Source organism: Motacilla alba, chromosome 2 (assembly GCF_015832195.1).
Source record: "Motacilla alba alba isolate MOTALB_02 chromosome 2, Motacilla_alba_V1.0_pri, whole genome shotgun sequence".
NCBI lineage: Eukaryota > Metazoa > Chordata > Aves > Passeriformes > Motacillidae > Motacilla > Motacilla alba.
Genome location: NC_052017.1, coordinates 100748715 through 100769860, shown reverse-complemented (window position 1 = coordinate 100769860; position 21146 = coordinate 100748715). Strand labels below are relative to the sequence as shown.

Sequence of the window (21146 nt, the reverse complement as noted above, 5' to 3'; positions counted from 1 at the left end):
ACTTGGTACATAAACCTTCCAGAAACTTCGGAGCAGGAGCATTGCTAGGATGAAAAAAACTGTTCCTGTAATGCAGATTCTGTGCCTGACCAATTAGATTAGACTACTGGGAATTAGACACTTACACTGGTGCCAAGTTTGTCACTGACATGGATTAGGACTGACATCAGTGATTGTGAAATGCAGTGCCGCTTCTGGCACAAACGTAGCATTATACATGGAAAAGGTTTGCTGTCACTGAGCTAAACTGTTACCTCTGACAGAAGTGTCTCCCCGATAGCCGTGTACAGAGAATGGCAAATGTTGAGAAGGAAGAAAGTAAGTTTTTGGCAATTAGAGTGTAATCAGACACAGAGGGGGAAAAAGAAAAGGTAATGAAAAGCTTCCTGTCAGCTTGAAGGTCTATAAAAATATGTCTGAGTTAAAAAACCCCTAAATGTAAAAGTAACTAGAGGTACTTAAAAAAGAGGTACTTTTTAGTTTAATAGTTTAATAAATAGTTTATCCCCAAGATACATTATAGGGTTACTAGCTGATTGTAGCAACTGCATGACAATTTGATTTCATCCTGTATCGGCATGTAAATGAGCCAAAGAATGGAGATACCTAATTTTTAGAGCATTACATCATTAAAGGTTTCTTGGTTCTAGTTCCAGGGTCTTCTGTAAAGTAAAATTTTGTCCTTTTTTTGTTTTTGTAAAAATTGCTCCTTTTTCTGGTGGGCTTTTTTTTTTTGTTGTTTTGTTTTGTTTCAGGTTTTGTCTAAATATTACAAGTGATAATAAACATGGACAGCCAAAATGAATGTTGACATTACACAGAAATGTTTTGTGGGGGGTTTTTTGGTTTTTTTTGTTTGGTTTTTTTTGGTTTTTTGTTTTGTTTTTGTTTTTGTTTTGTTTTGTTTTTGTTTTTTTGTTGTTGTTGGTTTTTTTTTTTTATTTCTGCAACACTATACACAAAGTACATTTTACACCCAGTCAGTTTTGGCAAGATTGAAACCAAACAGCATTTGTAGTGTACTCTAAAAGTCTGTGCAAGTCTGAAGGATAATGTGAGTCCCAGGAGAGCTGTGGCCCTCTGAAGAGGCCCCTGGGAACAGGACACACCTGGAAGGACACTCTGTCCCTGTCTTTATCAGCAGCATCCTGTTGTGTTTCTTCTGTTGTGCAGGGCTGTGACACTCCCCTGGCTGTGGTGCCTTCCTGAAACCGAGAGCTCTGTTGTGACATCCCCGTTCTTGGTCAGAGCAACCACAAAAATATAATATAATGCATACTTCCTGCAGGCAAATTTATTTATACTGCAGTATAGTTTTAACCTATTTATAAGTAAATCTTAGGGTAGAGTCTACATGCAAGCTTTGATTGAAACTGCTGGATTGGATGATCAAAGCAGAATTTTTCATATATTTTAAAATAAATTCTCTGCTTTTAAATCTCTCAATCCAAAATCACAATTTGATTGAAACGCCATCAATTATTTAGACTACTTAAACAGAGTTGCTCACATTTTCTTAATTTATTTACGTAATCTGGTTAGTTTTAAGTAACCTCTGATGTGGTTATTGGAATAAGAACAATAGATAGGTATTGATTTTGCAGAGGTCAAATTTGTTTGCTTTCTCCACCTTACGAGTCTGAAGAGAGAAAGTTGAATTTTTCATAATACTTAAACATAACTGCAAATCCTAAAAATCTTTCAGTTATAAAGAGAGTCTTGTAACAGAGTTGATTATTCAGGAACAACAATGAGTTACAATTACGTTGAATGTGATAATTCGTTAATCTTTCTTGGAAATTATGTTATCCAGATTTACTGTTAATAGCAGGATCTTGGTTTTGTTTTCTGACCCCTTCGATTTCAGTTTTTAGAGTAGTCCAAACCTGGCACAGTCATACTTCTTTTAGCACTTAGTTGACATCCAGAAGAGCAGAACAACTGCCCTCTTGATGTTGCATGGGTGCATCACAGTAACACAGGTCCTGTGCTCCTGCTTTCTGTAGTTACAGAGGTGGGAGAGTTGAAGGGACTGTTCACCCACTGCTTGCTGGATTTGGGCTTATTGTTCAACTATAACAACTTCATTTAACTGTTGTTTGGGCTACAAGCAGAAAAGTGTAGGTGGTTTTGTGTGGTGGTTTTGTTGAATAAATATGTCATAAACGTGATTAATTAGGTATCACGATAGTACTTTGAAATCCCTATTGATAAATGCACTGTGGGGTCTCTGCATCACCTTCTAAGCTTTCTCTCTCCCTGAGGGTAGGAAACACAGCCAGTCGTGGATTTTTTTCTCTTGGAAGTAACTTCAGTCAGGTTGCAGTGATCACACAGAGCTCTGTAAACTCTATCTCTGAACTTCGTCATCTACAGAAGTGGTCTTGACCTAGCAACGAACATATTCTTCTTTGGTTGTATATCGTTCAATCTTACAGCTTCATAACATTCATTTCAAGCAGTTCATATTTTAATTTTGCATGGTCCTGTTTTTTGATCCTGTTATTTTTTACAATTTAGGCTATATTGGGAATCTTTTACAAAAAAACAGAGTATGATGAGCCCTGAAGTTTGAATTTGGGGTTGGTTTTTTTTTTGCTTCATTTCCTTTATCCAGTGAGGTGATTATTTTACCCAGTGATATTCTCCGTTAGTTTGGCATTATTTGTTTTGAGAAATCCACGTATTACATTACTTAATAATTTAATTTTCCAAAGCATTAAAAATTACTTGAGTGGGTATTTGTAACTTATCTGATTGGGGGGAAAAAAAAGCAAGCAAACAAAAAACCAGATACATTATTGTTTGCCTTGGGACAAAATCTGTCATGTGTAAATTATCCTAAACAATCACCAGTGTCTCTGATGTTCCTCATGCCAGTACGTTTTAGTATTGTGAGTGAATCTCATTGAGCTCTTTTACAAATAAGTGCTCAGATGCTCCTGAATTCCTGTTTCACATAACCTGAGTATTTCAAAATATATTTTTTTTAGTGTTCAGTGAACAGCTTCTGTTGCCAAGGGAAAATCTTAAAGAGATATAGTCCAGAGGGGTTTGTCTGTGTATTATGAAGTTTATTTAATAAAGGTGGTGGAACATAAAGACACTGGAAGAGTTCTAGGTTTTATTTTCTTAATAAAAAGTGAAAAAATCTCTTATGTTCTATTTCTAATGAACATAAGTTCATTTCTAACTGCTGAAGAACAGCAGAAGGTGATGAGAATGTGAGTGTAATAGAAGATATTTGTGTTCCATAGAACCTGAAAACAAAATATAAAAAATGAAAAAAACAAACAAACAGAAAACCCCACAAAAAACCACCAAAACAAAACAAACTAACAAAAAAAAATCCCCAAACCAACTGATTTTCATAGTCAGTTTTATACATGAAATTCTACCTAAACTTAGTATCTTAGACTGATTTTATTCCTTTATTAGAGAAGTTGTTGCTGTTCAAATTGTAGAAACATCAAGTTCAAGTTCACAGTGGTGAAAGTTTTCTGTTACCATAAGATGACGAATAGCTAAGAAGTTCAAGTTCCTAAATGTTAAGTTGGTCTCATCCTGTTAAAGGGTAGTGTGCTATGTGATGGTGTTCTTGGAACATTGATTTATTTTTTGATGTATAAAACTTTTTATTTTATATGCCCTACTCACATTCTCATGTTTTGTTTTGGGGTTTTTTTGGTTTTTTGCTTTTTTGGTTTTGTTTCTTTTTGTTTGGTTGTTTGTTGTTGTTGTTGGTTTTTGGTTTGGTTTGGGTTTTGGGGTTTTTGTATGGTTGGGGTTTTTTTTGTTTGGTTGGGGTTTTTTTTGCTTTCTTCCACCCCTCTTGTCAGAACCAAGTCATATCCATGCGGTCTTGGGGGGTTGGGGGGGATTATTAGGTGCACCTGCTATAATATTGAGACTTTTTTAGCTTTGTTGTTGATCATAATGATTTTTGTTTATTCAACTGTTTAGATTAACTGACAACATATATGGAGTCTAATATCCATTTTAATAAAATTGTGTTTCTTTTGAGCAGTAAGTGCATAATTACAGTATAACTTGGTGAGAGCAGTTGTGTTCTTATTTGGTGCCTTTAATTTGTAAGATCTAGAAATGCTTTCCAAACGTGTTCCATTGTGTTAATAAAGTGTAATAGAAGAATAATTTACCACTGAAAGGGAGCACTGAACATGAGGCAGGAATAAATTGTGCTGATTTAAAAAAAAAAAAAAAGGCAAAACCCAAAAAACTCAGACTATCTCAATGTATAGAAGAGTAAAACCTAGATAATCAAAAACTTTATTTCATTTCTTTTGATACATTATTTTCTTGAGCTGAAAATTGCTATAGAATGGTAAGAAATAATTCAGAATGAAAATAAGTGTTTTTCAAGGAAAGAATCATGAGCAGTAAATAGCATATGCTAATAAATATCTGATTATGCTGGTCAATCTGAAATGTGTTATTTCAATGGAAGTACTAAATTAGTCAGTGGAGAATATGCTGTACTTCATCTTTGCAGAAAGAACAGCATGCTTGCAGTGAAAAGTTTAAAGTACAATTTTACTGTTAAGGTTTTGGGTTTTTTTATTTTCCTATGCAGATGTTTTTACCAATAGGGCACAACACAACTAGTGTTGATTTGGGTATTGAATTAATTTTTTAGATATTCAAGACTGAGTTGCCTGCAGTTTAGGAAAAAAACTATCATTTGATTCTGTAAAAGGAATCTTTTTTCCTTTTTAAGCATGATGGATAAATTTATAGATGTTTTTAAAGTACGTACATGGGTCTGTAGCTTTCCATTCTTAAATACTCTCACTGGCAATTGTTTAGCCCATAAAATCGTGTATTTCTTATGGGTCAGTATGGAATTCCAGATAAGAACTGTTGATGTGCCTTCCTGTGCCTCAAGAGCACTGCATTGCTAGAGCTTGTGTCTGTAATCAGGCCTAGAAAGTGAGATTTAGAGAAGGCTGGGAAGGCAGAAAATTGGTTGAGAGGAAAGGAATGGTACAAGAAAGAAGACAGAACTATAGAAAGTTAAATGATAACTAGGAACTTCAAAGGGACTTAAGATTCTAATTTTTACCTCTGCAGAAGTTCAGTGAAGTTTTCCTCAGTGGAGTCCTCTGTTTTAAGGTTTTCTGCTTTTGCAGATGACAGGGTTTCTTGGTTTTGGTGGGAGTTTTGTTTTATTTTATTTTTGATGTGTTTACTCAGATGTGTAATTTTAGCTCCTGGTTTAAAACTTGGAGATGAAATATTAAACAGCTTCTGTAAATATTGATAAAAGGAAAGAAGTTATGTATCTATAAAATAGCTGTACGTTTTTGAAGGATATGAATTCTAGAGAAGAAATTGCCTTAAGGCAAAATACCAGGATGACTTTGAGAGAAACAATCTTTTAAACAATTACTTAGCAGTTACGAATATTAACTAGTCTTTTCCTAATTTTTAACCTGGTATCTTAAGAGAAGTAGAAGAGAGCATAGTCTCAGATCTGTGTTCAATGTTGAAAGCTGACCAGCTGATTTTACACAGATTTTAAGTTCCTGGCTTTAATCTCTGGAATTAAAGTTGTGACATACACAACATTCCTTCTATGAAACAGGTTTTTCATCTGTTAGAATTTTTTGGTAATCCTGCTTACAGCTATAAGTGCTTTATCTCAGTAGCTTGTTATCCTAATATGATTAGAACAGGTAACCAACACTAATGCAAATGCAGTAAGTTAAAGGTGTAATTTCTGGTTTTCATCACCTCTCACCAGTCACGAGTTTACAGGCCTTAAGGGGATGGTTTTATTTTTAGAAAAATATACTGATGGAACTGCAGTTTGAGTCTTGAAATGTTCCTATTTCTAGAGAAGGAAGGTCCGGAGAAAAAAAAGATGAAGAAGGATGCTGGGAACAAGAAATCAGCACCCGTTAGCATTCTTTTTGGTTACCCTCTGTCAGAGCGCAAACAGATGGCACTTCTCATGCAGATGACAGCAAGAGACAACAGCCCAGGTGATCTTACAGAGTTAACAGTTTTCTCCCTCCTGCCTGTTTAATTCTGTCCTAGTCAGAATGTTCAGAACACTGATGTTTTTCAACAATATTTTATTTTTTTCAAATATTTTAAATCATTCATACTTCTGTTAAAATTTATTTCACATGGATGATTAATCTAATAAAAAATTCTTGATCTTCTATATTTATGTGAAAAGCTTTGCACCGTGATAGCTGTAAAAATTGAAAATTTAATTTCTTCCTTTGTTTATTTTTGCCTCTCAGACACTGTTCCATGTGGATTATTTAAAGCCTGAAATAATTTCTTTTTCTTGATTTTTATTGAAGCTTAACTATTATCTCATTTTCTCACTTTGGAGCAGGATTTTAAGTTAGGAGGAAATGGGACAATTTCCTTCTGATTTAATGGGAGAGGGGACACATTTTGTTCTTAATTCACCATTTCAAACTGTCCTTGGTCCAGCTGCATTTAAAAAAAATCTTTGCATATGTATATGTTCTACAGGTGTGAAGTTTTTACAAAATTGCTATTTAAAAGCAAATGGCTGGGTTTCCTTGAGGAACTATCCAGTCCACCCAGCTGTGGAACTTAAGGAACTATCCAGCTGTCCAGCTGTGTTGGTACAGCTGGTGATTTGTATGTAGTCCAATACTCAGACTGTAATTCTTTAAATTGGCATCCCACTACATAAAAATATAGTGGAATTTTGCTGGAGGAAGGGGAAGCAGGGTAGATTCTGATCTGTGTGATCTCACCTTGTCTTGATTCAGAAGAATTTATACCAGTGAACCTCATAGTTTGGATAGACTTCATCTTTCCTAGAAACTTGCTTAAAATAGTAAGATTTTGCAAAATGCACTTTTTCACATTGGAAATCAGCCTTGTGTTGACACCTGTGAAGGGTGAAACGTCTTTTATTTAAATATAATTATCCACTGGTCATTATCATATTTGAAGGCAAGTGTTGAAAATCTTTTTACTTCTTCTCACTTTAATTAACTTAACAGTGACCATTTAAAAACTTGTTTTGTAGATTCCACCTTAAATCATTCCTTACAAACAACACCAACACAAAAGAAAACTCCAACCTCTTCTTCAAGACAAAAGGACAAAGTTAACAAGAGAAATGAACGAGGGGAAACTCCTCTACATATGGCAGCGATTCGAGGGGATGTTAAACAGGTCAAGGAGCTAATCAGATTAGGTGCAAATGTAAATGTAAAAGATTTTGCAGGTAAGTTAATATGAGTACTCTTAACTGTATAAATTAAGACTGAAGACAGAGGTTTCCTTTCAATTCATGTTGTATGCAAATGAAAAAATATAACTTCATGGAAATTCCCAAAGTTGTGTTTTTCATTTCTAGTGGCAGTGGTAGTACTGGCACACTGTAGTACCTAGTGTGTGATTAGAACAGTGTTTTAATACTGAGAGGTTTCAGTTGTGTCCAGGGCCTTGATGCAGTAGGTATTGACAGATATCTGTGCGCGCAGATTTCTGTGTTCTTGCTGAACTTGGTAGGATTGTGCTGGGCAAAGTTAAATGGTGAGGCTGTGGGCTGTGTGAGGAGATGCAAAGTTTAGTAGAGGTAGAGGTGATGGTGCTGTGATGTGCAGTGTCTTCACTGGGGCAACTGATATGCAGCCAGGCAGAGGAGAGTGGTATATTGCAGTTGTCATCTAGTCCTGCTGGATTAATGACAGCTTTGATACATCAGTATCTGCTGTGATTTACATAATGGTTGATGAGCTTTGTTAAGTTGTAACATATACAATATTCTTAAGTTTAGGGGTCTGAATTGTGTTCTTAGTGGGAATGGTTGAGAGGAGTTGAGGTAGCAGGCTCCTGTGGAAGAAGCTAAGAACTATATAGCGCAATTAGTTGTCAGCTAAAACATGACTTCAACAGAAGATATTAATGAGATGAACTGAAATATTGACTTTAGGTAAGAAGATGGGTAATTTCTTGGTTTGAAGAGGGTAGCTGAATTTGTATTTGAGCATGAATCTGCCCAGGACTGGCATGGAGAGGAAGAGAAGACAAGCAGAAGTAGAACACTATGAGATCTTCAAAGAAGTTGAGAGGGGAGATGAGAAGAACTTGTTGACAAGAGCAATTTTAGAAAAAGAGGAGGAGGTTCAGGGGAAGACAGGCCCATAGAAATCACTGGGAGAATAATAGAAACATTTGAAGAAGAGATGTAGTGGGTTGACCTTGGCAGGCTGCCAGACGCCTACCCACCTGCTCTCTCACTTCCCTTCCTCAACAAGGTGTGGGGAGAAAATAGGATAGAAAAAAGCCCTTGTGGGTCGTGTTACAGACCATTTAATAAGAACAGCAAAAGCTGCCTGTGCAAACAAAGGAGGAAGAGGAATTCATTCACTACTTCCCATCGTCAGGCAAATATTCAGTCCCTTCCCATGAAGCAGGGCCTCAGCACATGTAACAGATGCTTGGAAAGAAAGACAAATGCATTATGTACAAACTCCCCTCCTTCCTTCTCCTTTCAGTGAGCTTTTATTGCATGACATCCCATGGTATGGAATATGCATTTGGGTAGCTGTCCTAGCTATGTCCCCTCCCAGACTCTGGTTTGGAGGAGGCAGAGAGAAAGCCCTGACACTTCACAAGCCCTGTTCAGCAGTAGCCAAAACACCAGTATGCTGTGAGTACTGGTGTAGCTCCCAAGTGCAGTGCACATTACTGTATGGGTTGCTCTGAAGGAAGTTAACTTCACAGCTTCATCCCAGTCTGACCTAGGGCGGATATTATTTAAAGGAAGATGAAGGAAAAAGGACAGTGGCTGTGAACTGGTTCTGAGAATCAGTTGGATACAAGTTTTGGAGACTTCGTTCAAAATTTGGGATCAAGTGAGATTTTTTTTATTGGTGATCTGAAGTGAGAAGCAGAGATGGCTGAACTTCAAAATACTGTGCAGAAGGAGAAGTCAAGAAGAGGGGGAGGATTGAAGCAGTGAGTCATGAGTGGAGAAAAGTAGGAATTTAGGATGCAGTGTAGTTTAGAGAATTAGGGGTTTTTTAGCTAAGGATTTGGCAGAACTAAAGGAGCAGAAAATGAATTAGTAATGGAGGAAGTAACCCTGCTCATGGGATATCTGCCAGAATGATACTGCCGTGTGAGAACAAGAGTGAAGGAAACAGATACTGACAGCAAGCCAGCACTAGAGTTGGCAGGCTGGACATTGTGAAAGGATGGAAAAGCAAAGCAGTACAACATGGAGAAAAACAAATTACGAAGATAATTAATACAGAGAATAAAAGAGAAGGATCAGAGGGCTGAGAGCAGAAGAGTGTTATCATGTTGGGTGAGTGTGAAAAGAGCAAATGGCAAGAAAATGGAGAGATGGAGGTGGTAGCCAGACAGTGCTGGAAGTGAGTAACCCAAGTGATGATTGAAGAGGAAATTTAGTGTATGAAGAACAGAAAGAAGTGTTTTGCTTTAGAATAACTTAGAACCTTTTTTCTTTTTTTCCCTTTTGCTTTGTTCCTTTTTTTTTAGCTGCTTTTAAAATTTAAATGAGTGGCAGCTTGGAAGTTGAGTGAAGGCTGAAGGTGAGAAATCCCATTAACTGAGGGATTAGATAAGTTAGGGGTTTCTTGTACCTCCACTTCATGGATGTACAAGACTGCTACTGATTAGATACAGAGCTCATGTAATTAAACTCTTTCATTGGTTATGTTGGAAACAAAAGTTGAATGCCTCCCCAGAACTGGGCTTTGAGAAGGCATCAACGGCAGTCCAGGTCAGCTATGAAGTGGAAGTCTTTAAGCCGGGGAGAGGAAATTGAGGTAAGGAATATAGCATGTGTGGGTTGTCATCTTCATTTGACACTCTGCTACAGAAAATGAGCACTGAACTTGAGGAAATCAAAATTGCAAAAAATGACTAGTGTTCTGGGAAATACCAGAATAAGTTCTCTGCCATTAATAGCTTGTTATCTAGCTGCTAATGTTTCCTAGTAATGATTGCTGCTATGATTCCTAGTACGTGTTCAGTAAGTCTAAAGGAACACTGGTTATGGCAATTTGCCACACTTAACTGTTTCCAATAGTGTGGTTTTCAGAGAGTTTCCATATATTATAATATTAGTTATATATACACCTACCAGAATTCAAATGTTTACTAGTCAAAGAATCTCTGACATGTTTAGCCTGGGGATTTTGTGCCAGATTTTGTCTTCTACTATTTGGTTTGTGATTCCGGCATTCAGTTTAATCTCAGAAAAACTTGGAATTTAATGTGAGGTTTAAAGTTGATAGTTTAAAGTTGTTCATCAGACGGATGATGATGCTGTTCTGCCAAGTACTGTGAGAGTGTTTTGAAGTGTTCAGAGACAATAGAAATCTATAGCACAGGAATGAAAAACCAAATCTTTGATCTTTGTCTTAAACACTTTGTCTTCACTCTAGGTTGGACACCACTGCATGAAGCTTGTAATGTTGGTTACTACGATGTTGCTAAAGTTCTGATAGCAGCGGGAGCAGATGTGAACACACAGGGCCTGGATGATGATACCCCACTTCATGATTCTGCTAGCAGTGGCCATAGAAACGTGAGTGTTCTGGGAGAGTGAGAGGGAGATAAATACGTGGCTTGAAATGCTGAAGCTTCAGAACAAATCCTAACTGTCCTCGTTGCAGTTGTGTGGTCTTGTAGCTTCTGCTTCCTGTTTTGGGAGCATCTTAAAGTTGTTCTGATTGTCTTTGTTTCATCTGACTTCTATTGCCACATATTTTCTACTAGTATCTGTTTTCTTAAGTATTTATAAGTTTCATCTTTACTTTCTTAGTAAATAAGCACTTAAGTGACTTTTTTTGAGAAACTTTCACTGTATAGAATTCTCAAAAGAAAAATATCTCCTAAAAGTATACTGTGGATTTGTGTATATTGGACATATAGGTTTATAAATATTTAAAGGTATATATCCTATATTTCTTTTAAAATATTTTAATGTCATTGAAATAGGGAATTGATGTATATAAATTCTTATTATTTTTTTTACTTTACCAATCAACACTTAGGGGAGAAGATAAATGGAGCTCTGTAGGTACTTTATATTAACTTTCAAATTTGTTCTTGATTTCTGCAAATAAGATGCTTAAATTACTCTGCTTTCCCTTTATATCTCCTTTATTTCATTACAGTGTATACGATCTGTTGTACAAATCAAAAGATAGAATACATCCTTAAATCAAGTACACCTTGCAAACAAGATGTTCAGTTTGAAAGGTTTTTCTGGAAAAGCTAGAGAAATAAATTATCATAATCTGTTGGGAATTTTTTTATTACCTGTTTAATAACTGCTGTTTATAGGTGTGTAAACAAAGATCTTGGGTCTTTAGATCAAGCTTTCATAGAGTTGTTGTCAAGTCTTGGAGAACACGACCTCTTGCTTATCTGGTATCAGTACAGGTACCTGTGGCCATCTCACTGACATTATGTACCAGAATAATTCTGAAGCTTCCTGTTAAGTATCACTGTCTGCTGAATTTCCACATTCTTTATACGTAGGGAAAAAAACGTAATTAATACTGGACACTGTGCTAATGCAGTGGCCTTGGATTCACTGTAGTGTTAACACATTGTTGCCTTTGATGGTGGAGAAGTTGATGATTTTGATTTATTGCATGCAGTTGCAGGTGGGGTGCTTTGTTCCTCCAGTAAGATACTTGGATCTCTCTCTCGACTTTTTGGAGCTGCTGGGGAAACCAATAGTACTGTGATTTGTAAAAGTTTATCTGTTCCTTATTGAAGTGGAATAAAATTTAGAGCAAGAGGGTGAATCAAGTGCAGAGGAGTAAAGAGCCTGGTAGGTGGGGAACCAGATAAATTGTGTGAAGAAATGCTAGAACAGCAAGAACAAAAGCCCCGTCTCTTTCTTTTATAATGATGCTGTGTAACAGAGGGCAGCTGTCTCTAGTCTTGCCCTTCACCTCCTTTACAGAGCAGACTGTATGCACTACCTGGACTTTGCATTTTAGTGACTGTAGTCTTGCTTTCCAGTCTCAGTGTCATGGATAGGACTTAGGATCACATGTCATGTTGCTCACATTGCATGTGCAACAGAGGATTTTTATGCTGGTCGAGTAACGTGTTGTGGATAACCTCAAAGTTAATTTATTTAATGCTGCAGATTGTGAAGCTGTTGCTTCGACATGGTGGAAATCCATTTCAAGCTAATAAGCATGGGGAAAGACCTGTTGATGTTGCTGAAACTGAAGAATTGGAAATGCTGTTGAAAAGAGAGGTGCCCATCTCTGATGATGAGGACAGTTGCTCAGGTAAAAGTAGCTATTTAATTGCATACTTAATGCATCATTTCATCTAAGGTTATGTGGCCTTAATCTTTTGTATAGTGTTGGCTTTTAAGGCTTGCTGCAGGTAACAATTGGTATTGCTAAGGTTGTCTTTCACTTTTATTTTTAGAGGTGTTTTGTTAAATTTCTCAATTGAATTATCTGAAATGTGTATTCTGAATTTTTTTTACTTTTATCTCTGTCTTTAATAAGCCATTCTCACTTTACAGATCAACTCAATATCAGAATGATGATTTTACCAGAGAAAGCTGTAGAGGAAAATACCATATTTGTTATGATACAGTGTGTTTCTGAGATGGTTTGTTTCATGGTGAAAAATATCCCCAAAGTCACTTACTTCCCACTTTAGTAGATTAATCAGGAGTCAGTGTTTCACATGGGTGTAACATAGTTACAGTGTAGAAAAGTTCCTGCCAGGGGGAAGACCACTGGTTTCTGTGGGTGACTAGGTAAGTAAGTTGCTGAAGTGGAGGCAGTAATTCTTGGTCCCTCCTATGTTCCTGCAGATTGAGGAGTATGTAACACCTCTTGGAGCACAGAAAGAAGTGTTGCCTCCTCAGAAGCAAAAGATTCTTGATCATGAGTAACTTACTTGTGTGCCAGACAGGAACTTTTCATTTGGCATTCACAGAACATTCAACAATTCAGAATCTTTTAGGTAAAAGAAATGAGGTGGATTGAAAGCTGGCTGTGTCCAGGCCAGAATGGTGGTGATTAGTGGCACAAAGTTTATTTGAGGCCAGTAACTGCCTCTGTACCTTGGATCAATACTGTGTTTAACACCTTCATTAATGGTTGGGGTAGAGTGTTCCATCAGGAAGTTTCCTAATGACATGGAACTGGGGGTTCTGAGGAGGAGTGAGTGGTGCATCAGAGAGTTGTGCTGCCATCCAGAGGAATCTTGCCGTGTTGGAGAAATGGGCTCGTGGGAATCTCATGTAGTTCAGCAAGGGGAAGTGCAAAGTCCTGCAGCTGGGGAGGAACAAATATCCAAGCAGCAGTGCAGGCTGGGATCTGAGCAGCTGGGAAAGTAGAAAGACCCTGGCTCATGCTGAACAACACCAGCTTGACCGTGAGCCAGCAATGTGCCCTTGCTGCAAAGAAGGCCAGCGTGTCCCAGGCTGCATTAGGAGGAATGCTGCCAGCAGGTTGAGGGAGGTGAACCTCCCTCTCGGCTCAGTACTGGTGAGGCCACAGCTGGAGTTCTCCCCAGTACAGGGGAGACATTGACACCATGGAGAGAGTCCAGGGAAGGGCCAGGAACATGACAAAGAGCCTGGAAAAGCAAAGGCGCAGGGGAATCTTGTTGAGGTGTAAAAATACTTGAGGGTTGAGGGTTGAAGTTGCAAAGAGGACAGAGCTGGGCTCTTGTCATTTGCGTACAGTGACAGGACCAGAGGCAGTGGGTGCACAGTGAAACACAGCAAGTTCCCTCTGAACAGCAGGAAACATTTTTTCACTGTGAGGATGACCAAGCAGTGGTACAGGTTGTCTAGGGAGGCTGTGGAGTCTCCATCCTTGGAGATAATTCAAAAGCTTTTTGGACATGATCCTGGGTAGCTGGATGTCCCTGCATGAGCAGGGTGGGTGGAACAAGATGATCTCCAGAGGTCTCTTCCAACCTCAACCATTCTGTGGTCTGTGAAAAGCACAGGAAGAAGAGCATCATGTCGCATGATTGTAAAAATTAGTTTCTCTTTCCCAGACAAACAGATAAAATGCAACCCCCTAGGAATGTTTTCTAGTCAAAGTTTCAGTATACTTCAAGGGAAAAAAAAAGTCATATTGCCCTGTGTTCTGATGCAGTGTTCACTTTTTTGGCACTAGAATAACCTGAAATACAGTGCATGGTCCTTCTGTTCTAAGGGACAGTTGTGGTATCACAGCGTCAACTTCAGCTTAGTGAAAGCATTGATCTTAAGACAAATATTTTTACATATGTGTGATAGAAACTTGTTACTGTTTAGCAACTGATTCCTCAACAGTCTGTGCAGGGAATTGTCCTTTAGAAAGAGTCAGGTTATACAGGAATTATGCACAATAGGTGAGGTTTTCAAAATTTAAACTGCATTACTTTTATTAAATATTAATATTAATTAGTATTTTTACATGCCTAAGTGAGAGCTGTAAAGGGAGGGGAGAACTTTGATATCATGACCTTTTGTTTTCCCTTAAAAAGCTTAATTCTAGTGAGAACTTCTGCTGTGTGTTTAAGATAGGTTTTATTCTTTTTTTCATTTGTAAAGAGGTGACTGCTGAACCGAGCTCTGTGTGACAAGTGTCCCATCAGTATTTAATTAATTTTCACTTTCCTTACTCTAGATTCTGAAGAAGCTCCATCTGTAAATCCTTCCAGTGTAGATGGGAATGTTGATTCAGAAGCAGAAAAGGACTCTGTAGCCAACAACAGCAAACAAACGGTCCCTAGTAAGGCACCACTTCCATCTGCTCTAGATGAATATGAGTTCAAAGATGATGATGAAGATGAAATGAAAAAAATGATTGATGACAAACATATTCTTAGAAAAGACCCAAGGAAAGAAGATGAGGCTGAAGTTGAAAAGACCAGCTTATTTGTAAAACAAGAAAAAGTTGTCTTTTCAAAATCATTCAAAAACAAAAAGCAGAAACCCTCTAGAGTTCTGTATTCAAGTTCTGAAAGTTCAGATGAAGAAATACTTCAGGACAAGAAAATGGTCTCTCCTTGCTCTGTTTCAGAGACATCAAATTCTGATGTCAGAGTGAAGAAAGACTATATGGTTACAAACGAGCACAAGCAAAAGGGCAAAGTTAAAAGGAAAGTAAAAAATCAAAGCAAAAATAAAGAGAATCAAGAAGTAAAGCAAGAAAAAGAAAATGCTAGAGTAACAAATGTAGCTACTTCTGGGTTAGATTCTTTAGATAAAGCTAGAGAGGAAGAAACCTTTAAGAAGACTTTCACCTCAAAAGAAGATTCTTCTTTACATCTGTTTCATATCACTGCTGGAAAATCTCCAAAGCATCCCTGTGGGTTAAGTGAAAAGCAGTCAACACCATTAAAGCAAGAAAACACCAAAACTTGCTTATCACCAGGAGGTTCTGAAATAACATTGCAGTCCGACTTAGTTCGGTATGATCACAACACTGATTCTGATTATCTGGTAGAAAGTTCTAGTGGCAAATCTTGCAAGCACAAAGAAAAAAGCAAGCATCATCCAAAGGATTTTCACTTGGAATTTGGTGAAAAATCTAGTCCTAAAATTAAAGAGGAAGATAATAGCTCAACATTTGAGAATTCAGAATATACTTTGAGAAAAATTGACAAGGAAGGTAAAACACTTAAAAAGCATAAATTAAAGCACAAAGAAAGAGAAAAGGAAAAGCACAAAAAGGAACAAGATGGGGAGAGAGAGAAACACAAACATAAAGATAACGTTAAAGAGGTTCAAAGAAGTATTGAGTTTGACAGAGAATTTTGGAAAGAGAACTTTTTCAAAAGTGATGAAAATGATGATACTTTGATAAACACAGAACACGAACCTCTTTCTTCAGACAGAAAATCAAAGCTAGAAAAAACTGTGGCAAAAGAAGATAAGTTAGTTAAGGAGAGACAGTTCCAGAAAGAGAGAAGTATTAAAGATGAGAGAGAAAAAGAGAAGAGCAAAAAGGAAAATGAGAAGTTTCTCAAGGATGAAAAAATAAAAGATGCAAAAGAAGAAAAAGAAGTTATGCTTGCAGATAAAGAAATTGAATTGTTCTGTTTTGGTGTTAATAATGAGGCAGCCAGCGTGCATATAGTAGAAAGAGAAACAGATACTGAAAAGCAGGAAAAGAATTTAAAGGAAAATAAGGAGAAGACAGAAAAGCGATTTTCAGTCAAAGAAAAAGATTTTGAAAAGATAGAAAGAAAACATGGAGAAAAAGAGAAAAAGTTAAAGCATGAATACAAAATGGAGAAAGATAAAGCAGAAGTAAATGAAAATACAGAGAAAGTAAAGGAGAAGTCCAGTTTTCAGCAAGCAGAAAGGTGCCATAAGGAAAATGATAAAGTAAAAAGCATGGGGGCTCTTAAAAAAGTTGATGACAAGGAAAGAAATAAAGAAAAAGCTGATAAGAAGCATGATAAAGAAAAGGCTGATAAAGATAGACATTGGGCTGAAAGCAAAGAAAAACACTGTACTGAAAGAAAAGTCAAACAGTCTGAAAAAGAATCTGAATATACTAAATCAGAAAAAAATAGAACTAAAGAAAAGGAATTTGAAAAAAAAGACAAATCCAAAGACAAGGAGACCTCATCATTAGCAAGTTCAAAACATATGCAAGAGGAAAGAAGATGCACTACTACTGAAAGTAGTAAAACAGTTCATGACAAACTGTCATCTTTGAAAGAAAAACCAAAAGATGATTTGTTGAAAACTCCAGATGGTAGAGAGAAAGATAAAAAAGATAAAGATATAGACAGATACAAAGAGAGGGACAAGCACAAAGATAAACTGCATCAAAGTAGTTTGCTGAAACTAAAACTTGAACATGAGAAAGTTAAGCCTAAACCAGCTCCTGCATCAAAGGATGCTCGGCCTAAAGAAAAAAGATTGGTCAACGATGATTTAATGCAAACTAGTTTTGAAAGAATGCTTAGCCTTAAAGATCTGGAAATAGAGCAGTGGCATAGAAAGCATAAAGAAAAAATAAAACAGAAAGAGAAGGAGCGTTTAAAAAACCGCACTTGTTCAGAACATAACAAAATGAAGGAAAAACCCAAACACTCATTAGTTGAAGTAAAAGGCAAAGAGCTGATTCGTTCCAAGAGTTCAGAGTTGCCAGATGTTTGTATGAAGGAAAAACATCAGAAAGATGCTACAAGTAATAGATCACAGTCAGTAGATACGAGAAGTGTCAATGTTGCAAAGGCTTCATTGGCTTTAGATAATTTAAATGGATCCCCCAAATCAGAAAGTGAAAAGATGGGGCTGAGCTCCAGGTCAGTGTCCATGGTTTCTGTTGCAAGCTCTGAGGATTCTTGCCATACCACAGTAACTACTCCAAGGCCTGTAATCGAATATGATTCAGACTTCATGCCAGAAGGTTCTGATTCCCAAATGTCTTTTTCACAGTCACCATTTTTGGCAAGTGCCAAATCACCAGCCCTTGTGGAAAAAGAGGCCGATGGTCTTGCTGATTTGCCAGATCGCATTAAGCCGCCTTTCACGAACAGGCTCCCACAAATGTATGTTAGATCAGCATCTGCTGAAGATGTTAAGTTGGTTTTAAATGAGTGTAGGCCTGTTATAGAGGTTCGAAGATGCAGCATGCCTGCTGCAGTTTTGGAACATGGCAAACAGCCTCGAACATCAGAAGAAAACAACCAGAACGCTCTGCCGTCAGTTCAGACTTACGGTAGCGTTTCTCCTAAACCAGAGCTACTGTGCAGCGCACTTGAAAGAGATTTTCAAAGCAGTGTGGCTGTTCTGCAGTCAAACTTCACATCATCTCCAAATAGAGCTGTTAGCAGCAAGCAGGCAACAACGGGGACAAGTACTATTAAAGATGCTGCTCAGATGAGCCCTTCAGAAGACTCTAACATGCATTTAGAACCATGTAGTCAAAGTGGTGTGACTCAGCAAACCAAACCGTGGGATGTGCCTTTTGACAGACTTAACTCATTAAACAATGATTTAAACAGCTCAGGTTGTGGTGTACCAGAGCAAGATGCTAAAAGCATTATAGCAGTGCATAATTCTGAGAGCAGGACATTAAAAGAGAAACAAGTATCTGAATTTTTGCCTCAGCACCCTGAAATTAAGGGAAGTTCCAGTTCTCAAGAATCTGCATCAATTTTGCCTTCACAGTCACCTTGTTCTTTACCTATCCAGCCACTTCCAGTTGTGTCAAAACACATTTCTTTACCAGGCATTATCAGTCAAGATTCATCATTAGTACAGCAGCAAAATCTAGTTCAGGCTGCAAATTCTGCTTTGGAAACAGATGCTCCTGGTACCAGAGAGCTGGAAAATGCTTTCTTCCCTTCAGACTTTAGGAAGACTGATGCACCCCTGGCTGTGTATTCTGAGAGCTCTGCAAAAGATGTTTCACAGAGCTGTGAAAAGGTGAATGATTTACCAATGGTACCATTAGAGAAGGATACTCCTGAAAGTGATAGCAGTTCACAGTTAAACGTGAATTCATACTCATTCAGTAAAGTTGTTTGTAAGAATGCCCTGAGTGAAGTGGATGGTAACACAGCAGATACTTCAGATATTAGAAATGAAAAAGACCAACAAGAAAAGTTGGTCTCTGTGCATGTTGTTGATAGTAAAGCCAATGCTGATCTCTGTCAACCAAGTTCAGGAATGTCTAAGGGAATTACAAATGAATTGGTTAATGAAAGCCCCTGCACCGCAGACAGAGAAAATGTGTTGGCGGGTGATGCACCACAGTACTCTTCTACATCCAATTTGGAAAATAGTTCACAACAGATTACACAGGAAGAGGTGCATAAATACAGCCAAATAGTTAAAGTAGAAGAAGAAGTTGCTGAGGATCAGAAGATGGAACAGCAAGAAGTACCTCAAAGAATCACGAGGAACAGAGCAAATTTGCTTGCTAACCAGGGCAAGCAGAATCCTCTTGGCTGTACGCAAACATCAGAAAAAGAGTCTGAATCATCAGCATCTATGAAAGCAAGAATTAGGTTAACTGAAGATGATGATGCTCAGGTGCATCATCCACGTAAAAGGAAGGTGTCACGCGTGCCTCAACCTGTGCAAGCGAACCCCTCTTTGCTGCAGGCCAAGGAGAAAACCCAGCAGTCACTGGCAGCTATAGTTGATTCTTTGAAACTTGAAGAGATTCAGCCATACAGTTCTGAGAGAGCAAACCCCTATTTTGAATACTTGCACATTAGGAAGAAAATAGAAGAGAAGCGTAAATTGCTGTGCAGTGTTATTCCTCAGGCACCTCAATATTACGATGAATATGTGACCTTCAATGGCTCCTACCTGCTGGATGGCAATCCCCTGAGCAAGATATGCATCCCAACTGTAAGTAACATGGTCTTTTGATCTGCAGTGCAATGAAAGGCATGGTTTGGTTTTGTTTTTGTAACTCCCATATTCTTCCTAACTTGCTTCTGAAAATTCTTCTGCAAGCAGTAAGTTGACGTATGTCAAACTAATATTGATTAATAGCCCCATTAATAGCATCACATGTAAAAGCCCCATTCACTGGAAATACAACCAGTGGTTTCACAGTCACTGTAAGACAAACCAGGTATGACACCTGTCAAGGTCACACAGACAAATACTATATTTCAAAGTATGTAAAGCCTACTCTTTCAGAAGTGAAGTAAATTATTGAAAGCTTCTCTGAATTTCTGCTGTCAATAATTTTGTTAAAAGTAATTAGTCAAAGCTGTTTCTTTGGAGGGGGGTGGACGTGCAGTGCTTCAAAATACCAAGTCTGTTGCCAAATGTTTTAAGCAGAAGAGTGCCTGCCAGCTATCTCAAAATCAGCAGATGTAATCTGCTGTGTCCTGGTTTTTGTAGTCCATCAATCTAAAGTTTTATTAAGTAATGTCAAGTTTTTATTCCTTTTTACTGAAGAACATCTGTAGTACAGAGACACTTATTTAGGTCTAAGCTCTCCATTTTTGAATGATCAAGATATTATGTCAGCTCATCTAAGATAACTCACCCTTACTGGAGAGTAAAAAGCTTCAGCTTTTTCCAGTAGAGTTGAGGATTTTTTGATGAAGCAAAGAATAGAAGTTTAATGTGTAAATTTAAAAATGTTTGCTTCACTATGCAGCTAGTCTTAATTTCCTGTACAAGCTGTTTGTTCTCATTTTTTGGGAATTACTAGGCCAGTTAAAGTCTATGGAAGGATGTGGGCAGGACCTTTTGCAAGGTCTGTAGGTGAGCCAGGGCATATAGTAAGCTTCACCATGATGTACCAGGCTGTCAGCCTTCCCAAGTCTACGAGTCTTTCTCAGCAGCTGTTGCAGCTTCTGCAACATCTTTATCCCTGGAGGCACAGATGTCTTTTCTTTTTTTTTTAAAGCTACCGCTAGTCAAGTACATACTGTTTCCAAGCTACAGCTTAACTGCTTTGCCATCACACTTCAGTGCTTAAATTGGGAACAGTGGAAAGTGGAGAAGCATGGAATATATTTTTCCATGGCCCATCTCCTACCTGAGCAATAGAATTCAATTCCCTATCATAAATGACAATGTGTGTGACATGATAAGGAAGGCAGAGTTTTTGACTTGATATTAAAGTACTGACTTATAATTACTTCCTGTCCATATTGCTGTGTACAATAGGAACTCTGCAGTTAATGAAAATAAACTTAGCTCTTAGAGAGCAAAATCTCAGGTAACAGGTTCAGAAAATACCAGAGATGGATGTGTGCTTCCTGTTCTCAGTGGCTTTTAATTAGTTGTTGAAAAGAAAAACCTCTTTTTAAAAAGTTAATAAAAATGTAAATATGTAATTGAAGGATTACAGTTACTGATTTTTGTCTCATTTAGATTTCTGGTTTGCTTCCTTACGTGTACATGTTCTGATGGTGATGATGTTTTAAACAGTTTGTATATACTTTGATGGTCCTGGTCATATTCTACAGATGTAAAGAGAACAGGTGGAACTTTTTATTTCAAATTCCTAGAAGCAAAAAGGAAGAAGATAAATTTTTAGGGAATAAAAATTATAATAAAAGTATATATAATAAATTTTAAGGGAATTAGTGATGATTTTCATTAGAATTAAAGTGTAAGAAAAAGCATGAGTTTTGCTCTAAATAAGAAGATACTCTAAGTAATT

The 21146-nt window shown here is 37.4% G+C and overlaps 1 protein-coding gene across 3 annotated transcripts in view; it reads left to right on the top strand.

Annotated features, from left to right (window-relative positions):
* Window positions 1–21146, top strand: part of ANKRD12 (ankyrin repeat domain 12) — a 59320-nt gene that overhangs the window by 27272 nt on the left and 10902 nt on the right. For all 3 annotated transcript variants that reach the window (XM_038130197.1, XM_038130198.1, XM_038130199.1), the window contains 5 exons: window positions 5859–6005; window positions 7043–7243; window positions 10440–10582; window positions 12164–12311; window positions 14670–19366. In XM_038130197.1, the coding sequence (XP_037986125.1) occupies window positions 5859–6005; window positions 7043–7243; window positions 10440–10582; window positions 12164–12311; window positions 14670–19366 (5336 nt within the window). The remainder of the gene's footprint in view (window positions 1–5858; window positions 6006–7042; window positions 7244–10439; window positions 10583–12163; window positions 12312–14669; window positions 19367–21146) is intronic.